The sequence below is a fragment of the Trichophyton verrucosum genome (assembly GCF_000151505.1).
Source record: "Trichophyton verrucosum HKI 0517 chromosome Unknown contig00099_1.f1.exp, whole genome shotgun sequence".
In the NCBI taxonomy this organism is placed as follows: domain Eukaryota; kingdom Fungi; phylum Ascomycota; class Eurotiomycetes; order Onygenales; family Arthrodermataceae; genus Trichophyton; species Trichophyton verrucosum.
Genome location: NW_003315574.1, coordinates 1 through 15446, shown reverse-complemented (window position 1 = coordinate 15446; position 15446 = coordinate 1). Strand labels below are relative to the sequence as shown.

Here is a 15446-nt window from a genome sequence, read left to right as displayed (position 1 = left end):
GATATCGTAGTTATGCGGGCAGGCCGGCAAGCTTTGTGAGACGCACCATCGACGTCATATCAACCGGAAGAGTCGAGCCGCAAGGCCGAGCAAGGCAGAAGAAGAAATAATAAGAGAGTCAAAGCATCCAGAAGCCATTATTAGCTAGTTATTATTACGGCCAGTCCGGAGCTGGTCACCGGCCGTAGAGAGGGAGCCGGATGTTCCTGCGTCTCGCCACAGAGGGGAGGGCGAGGAAGACATCGTGGCTGAAGCAGCTGGCTATTCTGTCCCTGAAGTCCGGGAGGAACAAGGCTGCTGCTCAGACGTGCGATTGAGGCATGAGACATCGACGGCGCGGCTAAGAATGACCAAGGCTCGTCTGTCTGCTGCTCTGCTGGTCGTCTTCTGGTCGGTTCTGGGGCCTTGTGCTGCTCGTCTGATGTCCTCTCGACCGGTGCCCGCGGCGCCTGTATAACAACCAACTACACATAAAACATCTATTGAAAGCGAACTGACGCTCCTGATCCCAAGCCGACAATGGAGCAGAGACCTCCTAACAGGGCCTGGATGCGGGTGCAGATAGTCATCTTGCGCTTTCTGATGCGCATCGGCATGGTCCTCCACGGCTATCCTCCGCCGATACCACCACGCCCGTCCTTCGTTCGAACGCTGCCTCGACTGGACGGGTTCGACTCGCAGCGGGTCAAGCTGTGCTTCTACACCCCCAAGCGGTACGCTGAGCAGAAGCGAGCCGGCCACCGGTACCCGGTCGTGGTCAACTTCCACGGCGGCGGGTTCTGCATCGGCACGGCGACGGACGACGCACGCTGGGCTCGCGCGGTGGTCGAAGGCGCCGACAGCGTCGTGGTGAGCGTGGAATACCGCCTGGCGCCCGAAGCGCCCTTTCCGGCCGCTGTGGACGACGGCGTCAGGGCCCTGCAGTATCTCGAGGACCATGCGGCCGAGCTGGCGCTGGATGTGTCGCGGGTCAGCCTGTCCGGCTTCTCGTCTGGCGGGAATCTCGCCTTCACCGTTCCCCTGCGCCGCCATCTGCTCCAGCAAGACTCGCTCCAGCCCTCGCCGGCGCCGTCGACGACGCTGACCCCCTACGAGACGCGAGACGGGAGCTCGATAAACCTGCATCTGTCGACGTTGTCGCAGTATCCCCCGGGCAGCACCAGCAGGCCGTCTGCCGCGAGGTCCCAGTCGGCACAGCATCTGCTTCGACATACAAGCACGGCCACCACCGCGAACAACGGCGGCGACAGCAGCAATGATAACGGCCAGTCACAGACGCCTCGCTCTTCTCTGCGGATAATATCCATCATATCATGGTACCCGATAGTCGACTACGTCCTGCCCAGACACATACGCCGTGACAGAAGCGTCTTCCCGTCCAAGACGCTGCCGAAGTTCATGACGACCTTGTTCGACCACAGCTACATGCCTCATGAAGCCAGTAGACATCTGCCATACGCCTCGCCTTTACTGGCACCTCCTTCACTGCTAGCAGATGCTCTGCCCAAGGATATTTTTCTGTACGTCTGCGAGTGGGACATGCTGCTCCACGAAGGGCACGAGTTTGTGGAAAAGCTCAAGGACTGCGGAGGAGGCAAGATTGTTCGGTCGATGATGATAGAGTCACAGAAACACGCATGGGATAAATCTGTCAATCCCCTTAGAGATCAGGAGAGTATAGATGTTTTTTACCGGACGGCGGCAGAGCAGCTAAGAGTGGCTAACGAACGGGCATAGGGAAGGAGGGCAGCATCTCTTAACCCACTCTTGTACGATATTACTAGTATCTTCTTGCATTTGCATTTTTCACCATGCAGTTAATCTACGACAGTTACGGCATCTTTTAGGATTACATTCGAGAGAAATATAGAAAACTTTTTATTTATGGTTTAGTTTCTCCTGCTTTTCACATAGATCAACTTTTCAAGGGTGATATCAAAGGCCAAATAAAAAGCCGCTTTTACGCCGCCACACCAACCTAGACCCGGAAACCGATGAGATGGAGATTAAATAAAAGCAGACGGTAAGAGGACAGACTGTATTCCTGCCTCTGTCTCTAACATAGGCGGACAAAAGGGAATGGGCAGGTATGAAACTTTTAATATTCTTTCATAGGTAGGAAGGGGAAGTAGATGAGCAGCGCTAAATCGAGCAAAAAGAGGATAGGATAAAATGGTAGATAACTGACGCCCGTAGATAGAGCATTGTCCTGTGGTTCGGTTCAAGCAAGTGGTTAAAAACCGGGGTATCAAGATTAGAAAGAAAAATGGCTGTAAAAGAAAAATTGGGTGTATGTGCAAAGAGCATGCGTAGATGTTGGTAGAGTTACTCCTCCTCTGTCTCTGTGTGCCTGTCGACGTCGTTTTCATCTTCGTCTTCGTCTTCGCTGGCGGTGTCATCATCGTCGTCCTCGTCTAGACCACGGTCATCCAAGCCTACGACTCTGACATCCTTGTAGTCAATATAATCACCCTGCAGGCGTCTGGCACCGCGAGGCATCTTATACGGATCAAAGGGGAAGTAGTCATCCAATTGGAAGGCGAGGTTGTCGTCTGCACGAGTTTCGCGTTCAATGGTTCCATACATTGTATCCATGGCCATCGAACCCATACCGCGGAAGCTGTGGATGCGGATACGTTTGTTGCTCTCGAGTTTCGGGTAGAGGTAGAGAAGACCGAAGTAGTGGGTGATCTTGGCGAATTCAGCAACGATGCCTGGCGAGCAGACCTTGAGAGGATTGAGCTTTGAGTAGATCGTTCGATGTAGCATGTTGGTCATCTCCTGTGAGAAAGACACCTCATCAACATTCAGGTGGGGGAGAGAGTTGCCTTCTGCTTCAGCCTCAACAGCAGCAATGGTGAGATCTTTCCAGCGGAAGCAAAAGATATAGAATAGCGCTTGAGCAGTGGAGTAGAATGGCCCATAACGACGGAGGTCGGGGCCACGGCAGTCTGCCTCGTAAGATGACAGAAGAGATAGGACGTGTGAGCCAAGTAGACTGAATACATCACGGATCACATCGCCAGAAACATGAGCACCGCGAGCAACGAAACTGGCAAGATAAGCAGCGGCATATTGGCGTATGATAACCGGCTGAGACTTGCTCAGGATGATCTCGATACATGTGGTGGCGAAGCGGTCGACGAAGATGGGGGAGGCCTGGGCGAAATGGAAGAGGACGAACTGAGCGTGTCGAGAGCGGTAGGATGGAAGAATGATGCTTTGGAAATGAGCTAGGAGAAAATCGAGAACTTGTTCTTGGTCTTCAAGCGAGCCAGAGATGAAAGGATAGTTGTAGTACTCGAACAAGATGTCGACCATTAAGTCAACCTTGAGCATGCACGCTTTTACAGACTTGATGCGTTGGAGATCCGGATCAGCGTCGTCCTCACCAACCTCAGACTCCTCATCCAGATCATCATCGTCATCCTTTTCAAAGGTAGCCGGGTCCGCAGCATTTAGCGCGTCCATGATATCCTGCTGAGTATCTTCATCCAAGTCTTCCATATTCACTTGGTTCTGGGCGTCAATCTTGACCAGCTTCTCTGTGATGAGGGCAAGGATGTCAGATCGAAGTTCTGGGAGGTACGATATCATCTTGATGAGGTTTCGTGTGTAGGCAAGATGACTTTTTACTGGATCGGAGTCGTGGGGGAAGCTGGAGGATAGGATAGGAGAGAGAGTAACGCTGCAAGCGGGGACGACCTGCGCGATTGAACGTATAGCATAGTGGACTCGATGGTATATCTCTGAACTGTCAACAGGATCATAATCAGGCAAGTTTCCGCATCGAGGATCGACTGTACCTAATGTTAGTCTGCCGTCATCTTAGAAATATGTTGGGAAGGAGACTGTTCTTACCTTGCTGCAAGCCGTTAACGAGCATTTTAAGGACAGAATTAAGGTAACCACCACGAGCAGCACACAGAGTGGCCAGAAACTGAGCAAACAGTTTGACATACGCCGTGTCTCTGCCGACCCATTCGCTTTTAAGCATCGCGTGTACCAGACCACTGCATGAACCGTCCAGCGATGAAACGTTGCCTAAAAGGCCCATGAGATGGTTTTTCAGCGACACTGGACTAGGTAGATCGAAGACAGGTGTTCCATCATCTTCCAAGGCCTTGGGATCGACCGAAAACATCTCCTTGATACGGTCGTACCCTTCACTATGGCCCATTAGGTGTCTCTGGATGGCGCGCCTAACCTCCTCTCTCGTCAACGCCCTCTCTCTCTCAGCAGCCTTCTCATCAACTTCAGTGTCCATCGTCTTTACTGGGCTCACCGGCGAGCTCACGGAGATATCAAACTTGACTCGGGAGCGTTTTCTGCGGGGACCAGGAGAACCGCCGGGTGTGGTGGCGGTTGTAGGGCTGGCATTGGTGTCGGAGTAGGCCGATCCTGTCGAGAGCTCAGACGGGATCGTGAGATCGAGCTGCTTGCGTTTCTGGCCAGCGACAGATGAGAACGTCTTTAGGATTGATTTCGAGGGCTTTGAGACAGATGACGGAGTCGATGGGAGGTGCGTAACAGAGACCATCTTGTCGTCGTGCTCTTGAGTCTGTTTGCAGCCTGGCGAGGCGAGTAGACGAGCAGAAATCACGGCAGATGTTGCAGACAAAAGGCCGAGACTCCGCAACTTATCATCCTGAGAAGGAACCAAACAGATCGCGAGGCGCGACAGAAGCGAGAGAGTGGAAGTTGAAGCTGGCTGCTCTATCTATCTATTGTGTGCCTGGCGATGCCGAAGCTGAAGTCGCTTCTTTTTGTCGTGTCGTTTTGTGTGGTGGACAGAAAAGAGACAAATTCAAAAGGCGGTGATGCTTTTTCTGCCCGCCCAAAAAAAAATATTTTTTTCCTTCTCTTTTGTGGGGTTCGCGCCAAGAAGTCACGCGTATGATGACTCAGCTGTCCTGTGTTCAGTTTCCTTTTTGGGACGCGAAGCGACGACGGCGAGGGCGCTGGGGATGAGGGGAACAGAGAAAGGGATGGTTGGGAAGAAATGTGAAGAAACTGTTTTACTTACTATCTGGCAGGCTGTGGTGCTCTAGTACTTGCGTGTACCGAGTGCTTCTCCCGATTTGAATCGAGTGTATTTTTAATAGCGAACGTATTACCGAGAGATTGTTGTTACAGCTATACAATACCAGTGTTGACTTATAGGTGCTTTTACTCTCCTTATTGCACAACCTTCTACGTAGTAAATACTCTGTAGGGCCCAAGTGCTTATGTTTCTAATAATATATCTGCATTGCAAGCGCCTGGACCTCTTGGATTGGTTGTTTAGCGCGGCAAGTGGGGCTTTAACTCGGTCGTTCATGTGCGAGCTCGGCCACTAACTAGTTAAAGTTTGCCGCTAAGTAAAAGCCTAAACGTCCTCCCGTCTCCTTGACCTTGACATCATCGACACTGGGCGCCTTGTAATATAAAAGGGGACCCTGCCTCTATCAGCCACTGGCCTTTAGCATATCAGTTTCTCAGGTTCCTCTTTTTTTTGTCCCCCGACTTTCTGACCGTTTCTGTTTCCAGCACACAGTTCTGCCCTCCGATACTCTGTGACTCTGCATGTGGCTGTGACTGTTCTGCTAAGGTCAGTGCAGTGAAGTAGCGGAATGTGTAGTCACTGTTATGAAGCTTGCTAGATTCCACATCCAGTCCTTGAAATAAATTCCTTGTTACTTCTGACTTTCAACATGTCCTTCCCCACCTAACAGCATATATAGACTAGAAAGCTTATGGTCAGTATAACGTACCCGCATACATCCCAGGTGGTGTATGCGGGACCATTACCACTAATAGCCACATCACTATCAGAGGCTGGTGTATCCGAATCCCAACCTCAAAGAAAATGGCTCAGACAGTGCAACCACTCTTCATCCTTGGATGATAGCCCCCTGCCAGATCTCGAAGAACCTGAAATCATATATGAAGGTCACCGAGTGGGAGGGCCAGTCTTATGCCGTCTGCCAGCTGCTACGTTCCCTATAACCTCTGCTGACCCAATAACCCACGTGTTTGATTCAGAAATGCGGGGAAAAATCATGGAAGCTATCCAGGAGTCCAATATCGACTTCCAGGCGATGTCAGTTCTTAAGCGGCGTTGGAGGGAATCTCGTGATAAGCCTCTACCATTTATTCTCATTATTGCTAAAGCCAAATACAATCGTACAGTTGAAGATACTTGGTTTCAGCTCTACGGGAAAATTCGGGCTATTTGTACCTCCGCTGGCCAAGAGGTTAATGTTGAGATTGGTGACCCCATCGCCTATATACCAAGAATATCCTCTGCCATTCTCTTAAGTGATACCATTGTGCAACACTGGCCGGCGCTGAAACCCAGGGTTCTCGAAATAATTAACGACAAAAGGTGGCTTACCTTGGATGTACTCCGACGCGGTCCGATAGACAACGAAGGAATTATTACAGTTGTCATCACAATACCAGAATGCTCTACAAATGACGCATATTCCTGGCGGCCAATTAGGGACAGGATTGTCGACGTCCTCAGTACTGCTGGACTTGACAATGTGGCGGTCGAAATAGGGAGAGGAGCAGTCTATAGCTCCCATGATATTGACAAAAACAATAACTTCTTTGATGAAAGTGGCCCCAGCGCAAAAGCTCGCTTCGGAGGAAGTTTAGCTGGATTACACGATTCCAAACGACTAGGATCTTTCGGTGGCTTTATAGTGTTAGATTTCTCAGATGGCAAGTCTAGGACCTGTGGTCTTACCTGTTTCCACTGCGTGGTCAACGATGAGACTGACAGTCCAGCAATCGAAACATGGCAAACGCATGGCCTTCGACCCAGCGACCCGAAGAACAATATTGAAGTTTCCCATCCTTGCCGTAGAGATTACGAAGATATAGTAGCTCACTGCAGAGAGGTTATTGCATGTCTTCAGACGCCAGAGTATTACCGGGTCCTGGCATTGGCTAATGATCCTGACAGACTCCTTAGCCGACAGGAGCAGGGAGTACTTGACCATGGACTAATATTCATCACCTCTCATAAAGAGAAGATCCGGATTGCAGATGAGTTTATGCTGGAAAGAATGAACTACTTCGGCAAGGTTTATGCTGGTTCTGGGCTCCGACTGGATGAGGACAGCCATAGTCTCGACTGGGCGCTAATAGATGTCAGTCCCGAAAGAGTATCAGGAAACAAGCTGCCTGACGGACTCGTATCGCCATATTTCAACCCAACAATACATGGAGGCCATGTCACGGAGGCGAACTTTGATACAGTGTCAGGCCAGAACGTTTTCAAGCTTGGTCGATCGACAGGCTTTACGAAGGGCATCATGAATGGGATTGAAACAACAAGATTTCGCTCTTGTGGCTTGGGAGGCCAATCTGGAGACGCTCTATCTCAGAGTTACGATATCCAGTGGGCAATTGTGCCTCACAATGGGAAGGGTTTGTTCTCCGGCCAAGGTGACTCTGGAGCATTTATTCTAGACAGCAACGCCTCTATGGTTGGCCTTCTTTTTGCAGGAAATACTTTTTGCGCTGCCACATACATGACATCGGTTGCAGCTCTCTTCGAGGATATCAAAAGGGTTACTGGCGCCTGTAGAGTAAGGGTATTTGACGGTATAGACGATTGAACGAGAAAAACGCAGTGCCATCATAGTAGCACAGATATATGTGTAAGAGCAATTGTATAAATGAATGTTTGATTGATGAGCTATCATATTCCGGTCTAAAATAAAATAGAAATAAACTATAGGACAAGAAGGAAAAAGTAGTCAAATATGACACAAAAGAGAGTGTGATGGCGGCTGCAAAATGACGTTGTGGTAAATGCATCAAGCATGCACAGCACAAGCCACCAGCAAGCGCACGGGTAAAAAGAAAAGGTAAATCATCAATAATAAAGATGACTTGCATACAAGTATAAACAAGGTATTTGACTGAGAATCGAAGCGTGATAAGTTTATAGGTGGTAAAAAAAAAATGTTGGGAATAGGATAACACATCACACATTTCAGAGCATGGCATGAGAATCGAAGGGAGGGAATAAAATGGTATGATATCACATGAAATAATGACCCATCAGAACAGAAATAAAACAGGGGGACGAGAAAAGGAGAGAAAAAGGGTATCAAATCAGCCACCGGTAACACATTTGCACGACTCCAGGATATGTGGGGCCAGGGTTCAAGTATCAGATCCAGTCCCGCTTGGCGACATCTCCGCCAAAGACGTAGGCGTACACGCCCTTGACTTCCTCAAGGTACTCTACTACATCGACTTTGACGAGGCCCTTTGCAGCGAGGGTCTTTTCATCTTCGTCTCGGAAGAGTTGGCCAGCGGAAAACTCCTCTGCGACCTCGTTGACTTGTTCTAGCTCTTTGCCGAATGGGTGGGCATGAACGTCTTGTGCATGTGAGCGGGAGGAGGAGGAGGCGGCGGCGGCGGCGGAGTGTGCGGCGTGAGTTGAGGAGAGCGAGGTGGAGTTTGGAGAAGATGTGTTGGATAAGGATGGGGTGCGTCGACCCGCCGAGGCGTTTGAGGAGTTTGACCGTTGGCGAGAGAGTTCCTGGTGCGACTTCTTGGTATGGCTAAGTGCACGGGTGGGGATGGAAGGTGGAGGAGCGCTCTGTTCCAGGGAAGCTTGTGGTGCCTTTGGTGGACCATCCTTTTGCTGGTCGAAGTAGCCGGTCAAGTTTTGGTGGCCGTTGTCTCGCAGGATAGGCGAGGCCTCTGTAGAACCTGGAAGCGACGGCGAGGTAATTGTGGTGCTAGGGGTGTGTAACGAGTTACTGGCGTCGGACTCGTCTGCTGATCGGAAGGAGGAAGAAGATGATGTGGAATGTTGGAGGTTTGAGTGTTGGCGTTGGATGATGGGTCGCGAGATAACTGGCTGGTTCTTGTGACTGTGTCCCTGATTGCCATGTTTCTGGATGTCTGGTGCAGTGTATGCAAGCAGGTTTGTGGTGGACAGCAGCTCGACTGGCGCTGATATCTTGGATCGCTTGATAGTTCCGGCAGCGAAACGAGGCTGTCCCTCGCGGAAGGGCATGGGGGCGGACACCTCTGGCCGCTTCTGGCGCTTGGTAAAAGCGCGGCCCAGCGAGGACGACACTGCAGCGGACATTTTTGCCTGTATATCAAACAGGCAGCCGGGGTGATTCGACGATAAAGAGGGTAGATAGAAGTGAATTGATGGCAGAAGGAGTCAGCGGCCTTTTTAAATGATGGGATCTTGCGCCGTTTGTCGGTGCTGGTCCTTCAACTGGCGGAGAGAAATGGCGCAAACGCAGAAGATCCGCGACGGAGAACGAGTGAAAGCGCAAGAATATGCGATAAAAGAGCGTAAGCTGAGACGGAAACGACGTCGGTCGAGTATCAAAAACGAGAGTGGGATGGTCCGTCTTGTCGAGTCCGAGTTCGAATTCGAGTGAGTGAAGAGAGCGAGGACAGCAGCCAGCGATGCCTTGTGCCTTGTCAGTGCCTTACGGGCGTCAAGCTGGTAGGGCAGGGCGGTAAGAGACGATCTACGTGGGCGAGTGAGAGCGGCAGCCAGGACGCTCTATCGAAGGGCGCAAAGAGAAGAAAGACAGGACGGAAGAAGGAGATTGGAAGAAGAAGATGAAGAAGAGGAGGAAGAAGAAGAAGAAGACGAAGACGAAGATGAAGAAGACGTCAAGGAGCGGCGACGATGAAGGCGAAGGAGAGGCGAAGAAAGACGAAAAAAGGCGAAAGGAAGAAGGTTGATTATGTAAGAGGGGCTGCTTAGATAAGAGGGGAAACTTTAAGGTTTTCCCAGAGTGGGTCTTCCTTTTTCGGTTTAGTCCAGGCACCGCTTAGTCAGACTGACTTTAACAAGCGAAGAAAGCGAAGAAAGCGAAGAAAGCGAAGAAGAAGAAGAAGAAGAAAAAGAAGAAGCCAGGAAGACAAGCAGGAAGAAGGAGGCAGGGCAAGGGGAGGGCCAGAGGAGGGCGGGAGAAGCGCTTTTAGAGAGAGGGATGGAGGGGAGGGGGGGGAGGCCCCTTTCTTAGGTGCTGGTCGCCTGTCAGCGCGAAGCGAGCCGGGAAGTCTGGTGAAACGTCAACGGGCGATCAAACAGCACCCGGCCAGTCACGGGAAGTCGCCAACACGTTGCGGTCCAGGTCACAGAGAGTGACTTGTTGTTGCATGGGTGGGCGGGTGAGCGGAGGGACGGCGGGATGGACAGTCCACACATATACGGGGCCATGGCGATGTCAGATGAGAGAATAACATGGGCGCTTGACGCACACACAAGACAGCAATCACTATGGCGATGGCGATGGTGAAGACAGTCGTGAGGGCGGCGGCATGGAGGTGGCGATGGCCACCTTGCGAGGGATGGGCTCTAACCGCCGTCTAAAAGATGAAACCCCATGCAAGGACATCAGTATTACTCTGGAGAATCAGGGCTCGTATCTAACAAGTTGGTTAGTATGTAACTGCTCCCCGGGGGCTGACAGTCCAATGGGGGCTAGCTTAGTTGTTCGCACGGCCAGACCAGGTCCGGCCATCTAACTAACGACTTCACAGTGGACAACATGCTCACTCACATGCCGGGCGAAGATGTTGCCCGGGAGGAGAGCGATGCTGTCTGCGATGCGTGGGCCAAGCAGCTGTCTGAGAGGGAGGGTACTTGTTCATGATGATGCAGAGCCGGTGACTGGCTAGTTAGTTACCTTCCAGGTAAAGTCATCTTGGGACTCTTTGCCCCAGGATTCAATACGGGGATAGCCTGGACAGCTGCAGCAGCACGTCCACCGCCTGTCCATACTTACAACATCTAAAGCTTCAGCCTGATCAATATTCAGAGATCCAGGAACATCCCCTGCCAGGCCAGACGTTGCTCAGAGTTGGGCACCATGTCATGCTCACAGCCCTAGACACCGGATATCTTGCTAAACAAAGGACCCAAAAACAGTTGGGACTATAGACCGGGAGTTCACCTACGCTGCTCCTGTCGAGTTCTCTCATGTTTCCCCCCTGGTGGGAGCGAGTTACTTGAGCAGCCAGAGTACTACTCGGGAGGTACCGATGGCTGGCAAAAGTCTACCAGCCTCGTCTTCAATTCTTAGATTGTCTTCGAATTAAGGAAGATGCAGCAGCCATAGCCAGATGCAGACTCACTAGAAACGAACGGCTATCTGGCGTCATGCAGCAGAATTGGACAGGGGAAATCTCGGGGGTCGTCTACCTCGCTGCTAGAAAGAACTGTGCGTTTTACTCGGTGTTTTGGGCATTGATTAACCGGAGATTCACTGGAGACCAAGAGACTTGGTGGGATATGTTAAGTCTCCTTGAACAAGGTAAGAATGCGGAGATGGAGAGACTTCTGGAGAAGAACCTGGGAGAAATGGAGAACAGAGTCCTGACTTGGGAGCTGGACGTAAATTGAATCGGATACGTCTTAATCCCCCCTAATATAATAAAATATTTCATATATATAATGATACAACGGCCAACAAGCGGTCGGATAAGTGGCATATAGTACGATGTATAGGGTGGGTGATACATCATGTAGATGAAACGCCATGATATATTAATATCTTCTAGATCCATACACACTTTTGCAACTATCAATTTTATGCCATCTCCTCGTCGTCACTATCGTCATCTTCCTCCTCATCATCAGCAACACCAACCATCCCCTGTCCGTCGACTTCGGTTCTCCCTTCCCTTACACCCATCTCCTCCGCACTGGCCGCCATCTTGGTAGCAAACGCCCGGCGGACGGCCCCGTTAGTTGACGTATCCCATACCTTCACTACCCCTTTACTACCAGCAATAGCAAGACGGAACGCAACCCCCCTATCGGGTCCAAAGCCAGTCGAAAACACTTTACCGACTTCCTCCACTTTACGACTGACGACCATGCTTGGCTTATTGTCAAGGATGTTCCATATCTTGACCGTCTTGTCCGTTGACCCTGTCACGAGGAAGCCAGGGATGAAAGAGTTGACATCGAATGACGATACCGAGCTGTCGTGGGCCTGCAGAGTCCATAGTGCAGAGTCTGGTGTTCGAAGATCATGGCAGACTACCTGGCCGCCGTCCGTAGTGATGTAGAAGATGTTGGAGTCCAGCGGATCCCAGCGGACACATTCGACGTCGCTTGGGACCGTCCAACGGCCAACCTGGCCCTCTGCCGAGCGCATGTCGCACGCTACCACACTGCGGTCGTACGAGCCGCTTAGCAGGACAGTTGATTCCTTGGTGTGCCAGTCGATAGAGCATACTTTGTCCGTGTGGTGATTGTACGACTTGGCGCAGCGGGTGGTGTTTGCGTCGTTCAGATCCCATAGTTTGACGGTACAGTCTGCGGATGCAGAAGCGAGCAGGTTCCGATGTTGGCGATTTGCAGCTAGGCCCAGCACGGCATCAACATGGTATTCGTCATTTTTCTTGATCGCGCTTTTCTTCTTTATCTTCTTCTTCTTCTGCTGCTGCTGCTTCCCCTCGTCATCCGGTGCCTTGCCCAAGATCGCACTAGGGTACATACAGTCCACCACATCCAAATCCCAAATCTCGATGTCGGGTTCCATCGTTCCAACGGCGACAAAGTTGCCATGCGATCGACCCGTTTCCCTGGCCTGGCTGCCAACGGGTATATCAAGCCATTCGACACAGAGAGGGATCGCTGGCAGCATCACGTCATGATGGACATATAGGTTGTCTGCCTCGTCTTCATAGACGTATACCTCTAGATGCGCCACCTCGTCTTCCACTTTACCAGCCAACAACAGGTTATCAGATGGTAGAATCTGGAGATCCTCTCGCTCTTCGTCAGAATCGTCACCAGCGCCGTCTGCTTTGTTCGGTAACACCAAGTAGGGGTCTTTCTCGTGTGGTTGATGGTAGGCCAGAGATTGGACATTGCCAAACATGGTCACTTCCTCTCCTTCCTCATCTCGTGGGTCACTGTCGTAGTGTTCCATATCATATTCCGCCAATTCATCATCCTCGTCCTCCGCCTTGCTCTTCTTCTCCTCCTCCCCCTTCTTTTCACTCTCCTTTTCTACCTCTGCATCGTCTACTGTTTCCATGACATCGTCTTCGTCTTCCCCTTCGCCTTCCGCATCCCGGGCAGCTTCCAGGTCTGTCCGCGCACTTTCAAGCTGAACTTTGGCGAGTTTCGAGATTCGACTTATCTCTGCTTCGTCTATCTCGTAGCGTTCGGGGAACTGGGCAGCCACGCCTCGTCGAACCCATCCTGTAGCTGTTATCATCGACATCCTGTGCGATCCAAAGCCGTGCTACGGCTGGAAATGCCTATGGCGGGGGACTGCTCTCGTAGCAGAATCAAGTCTCTAGTTTTACCTGCAATTGCGCGCAGGACCAGCCAAATAAACTGGCTAGGGTATAACTCCAATATATTTATAACGACTCCAGCGTCTTGAATGGCCGGTCAACCGTCTCCTTGATATAAATATGAAGCTGTCAAAAATTGTAACTGAGGACAAAAAGGCGAAGCTTTCCCTTTTTTTTTTTTTTTTTTTCCTTTATCAGAAATTTTTGTTTATCGGGTGGATTTAACTAAGTTATGCGCTCGCCGCCTTGTGGCAGAATTTTATCACCGAAAAGCTGACGTCGAAGAAAACAAGAAGAAGCAAAGCAAGCAACAGACAAGCAGAAGACGAGGCCGAGAGACCGAAAGGAAGCCAGTCAGAGACAGGAATAAATCAAGGAAATAGGAGAAGAAAAGAAAAGAAGCGGACTGCCACAATGCATTCCCACCTGCACACAAAAGACAACATCAGTAGGTGCTCCAGTTGACGGCTTCTACTTCCGCGTCGACACTTGCTGATCATCTAGACTGCGAGGAGGTCATGACAATGCTGGACGAATGCCACGCAAAGGGCTTCATGCACAAAGTCTTCGGAAACTGCAACGATATCAAGCGAGAAGTCAACCGCTGCCTGTACGCCGAGAGACTGAAGCGGGCATCCCGGAACCGAGAGAAGGCTAGGGAGAACAGGGCGAGAATCGAGAAGCTGTGGAACGAGGATGCGGCACAAGGACAGATGAAATCGAGCAGTTAAGGCTCCATCATGGACGCATAGATGTCCCTGGGTAGCTTGGAGTTAGGGAGTTTTTTGTCATTTCCGCTGTACAAATTATATACCGGGTTATCTCTACTTTAGTGTACGATGAAGGAGATGAAGTTTGGCCGTGAAGCTGTATTACTATATTCGTTTCAATGCTTCTAGACAGTTCATATCTCTGTATCTGCAATTGGGGTATCGTTGTCCTTCTCAGCTCCGTCAATCGGCTCAGCCTTCTTTTTATGCCGTCGTTTCCTCTTCGATTTTGTCTGTTCGCTTGCTCCGTCTGTTCCTTTATCAATATCACTGCCTCCTTTTGCTGTATTTTCATCAGCCTTCCTCGGTTTCTGCACAGTCTGGGTCCTCTGCTTTGGCTTCTTCATGCTCAGCGGATTTACTCCCTTGACTTTCTTCTTTTTCTTGACTTCCACCCACTCTCCACCATCTCCATCCTCTTCCTCCTCCTCTTCTGCACCTCTCTTCCTCTTTCCAGTAGATGTGGCAGGTTCTATAAATCCACTTCGTAGCTTTCCTTCCTCAAATCCCTCCCGTATATTACTAGACGGCTCGCTCATAGGCTCTAGGATCATCACAGAGCGCTTAACATATATAATCGGCACACCGGGTATCTGTCTCGCATCTCGTCTCAAGTGATATCTCTGCCCTCGTTGCTGCTGCTGCTGTAGTCCTTCCTGCGCCTGCATCCAATGAGGCAGTTTGCGCTTCTGGTCTGGTTGAGTAGTTGTCTCCGGCGCTGGATCAGCCGTAGCTAAAATGAAATGCTCCTTATTCTTCTTCGCATCGGGATTAGGTGATAGTAGCGACAAAAGACATTCTTCCTCGTCAATAGGTGTGCTGTCTTCGTTGTGTGAGCAGTATCGTAGTGGTAGTGTGGTTGGAGGAGGGAGCTGTGGAGGTCGCAGTTGGCGCTGCGCATGGCCAGTGTCTTTCCGCGGTGATTGAGAAGCCATGATAGCTGCTAGAGTGCATTTTGTAATAACTATACAGCTTGTTAGCCAGGTTCAGTTGAGCTATCCCTTCCGATCGTGCAAGGTAGACTGACATGGCTTCACTTTGCCTTGTACCGTACGTTCCAACGCAGGTACAAGGTCCATCTTAAAATTATACACTGACTGAAGGAAATGAGAGTCCACTGCAGATACCATGAATAGTCAGCGTCACTTCCCTCCTCATAACGTTCTCGTACGTTCAAATGCCTTACCTAGGACTTGATACGGCGCGCGGAACCCAAACGTGAGTTCATACTGGCGCATGAGCTTCTGGTACTTCTTCGACCGTTTCGCCCTCATAATTGCGGTGTCTTCACTCTCTTTCCTCCAGCTGCAAGAAATTTAAAGCTAACTTGATCTCTCAAGTATGACTTCAATAATGGATTTATTCTTGGTGTTA

At 50.6% G+C, this 15446-nt stretch overlaps 7 protein-coding genes across 7 annotated transcripts; 3 read left to right on the top strand and 4 right to left on the bottom strand.

Moving 5' to 3' along the window:
* Positions 1-519: 519 nt before the first annotated feature.
* TRV_01139 (carboxylesterase, putative) lies at positions 520-1737 on the top strand (the record flags this gene model as incomplete). Its single annotated transcript, XM_003024630.1, has 1 exon — positions 520-1737. One exon carries the CDS (start codon positions 520-522, stop codon positions 1735-1737), a length of 1218 nt encoding a protein of 405 aa, XP_003024676.1.
* A 588-nt stretch (positions 1738-2325) lies between these two features.
* On the bottom strand, positions 2326-4540 carry TRV_01138 (uncharacterized protein; the record flags this gene model as incomplete). Its single annotated transcript, XM_003024629.1, has 2 exons — positions 2326-3800; positions 3862-4540. 2 exons carry the CDS (start codon positions 4538-4540, stop codon positions 2326-2328), a joined length of 2154 nt encoding a protein of 717 aa, XP_003024675.1.
* A 1195-nt stretch (positions 4541-5735) lies between these two features.
* TRV_01137 (uncharacterized protein) lies at positions 5736-7795 on the top strand (the record flags this gene model as incomplete). Its single annotated transcript, XM_003024628.1, has 2 exons — positions 5736-7580; positions 7733-7795. 2 exons carry the CDS (start codon positions 5736-5738, stop codon positions 7793-7795), a joined length of 1908 nt encoding a protein of 635 aa, XP_003024674.1.
* A 375-nt stretch (positions 7796-8170) lies between these two features.
* On the bottom strand, positions 8171-9103 carry TRV_01136 (uncharacterized protein; the record flags this gene model as incomplete). Its single annotated transcript, XM_003024627.1, has 1 exon — positions 8171-9103. One exon carries the CDS (start codon positions 9101-9103, stop codon positions 8171-8173), a length of 933 nt encoding a protein of 310 aa, XP_003024673.1.
* A 151-nt stretch (positions 9104-9254) lies between these two features.
* Positions 9255-9966, top strand: TRV_01135 (uncharacterized protein; the record flags this gene model as incomplete). The annotated part of the gene is made up of 3 exons (XM_003024626.1): positions 9255-9406; positions 9570-9718; positions 9836-9966. The coding sequence occupies 3 exons, from the start codon at positions 9255-9257 to the stop codon at positions 9964-9966; spliced, it is 432 nt and encodes a 143-aa protein (XP_003024672.1).
* Positions 9967-11576: 1610 nt separating this feature from the next.
* TRV_01134 (uncharacterized protein) lies at positions 11577-13226 on the bottom strand (the record flags this gene model as incomplete). Its single annotated transcript, XM_003024625.1, has 1 exon — positions 11577-13226. One exon carries the CDS (start codon positions 13224-13226, stop codon positions 11577-11579), a length of 1650 nt encoding a protein of 549 aa, XP_003024671.1.
* Positions 13227-14206: 980 nt separating this feature from the next.
* Positions 14207-15007, bottom strand: TRV_01133 (rRNA processing protein, putative; the record flags this gene model as incomplete). Its single annotated transcript, XM_003024624.1, has 1 exon — positions 14207-15007. The coding sequence occupies one exon, from the start codon at positions 15005-15007 to the stop codon at positions 14207-14209; it is 801 nt and encodes a 266-aa protein (XP_003024670.1).
* Between the last annotated feature and the right edge of the window lie 439 nt (positions 15008-15446).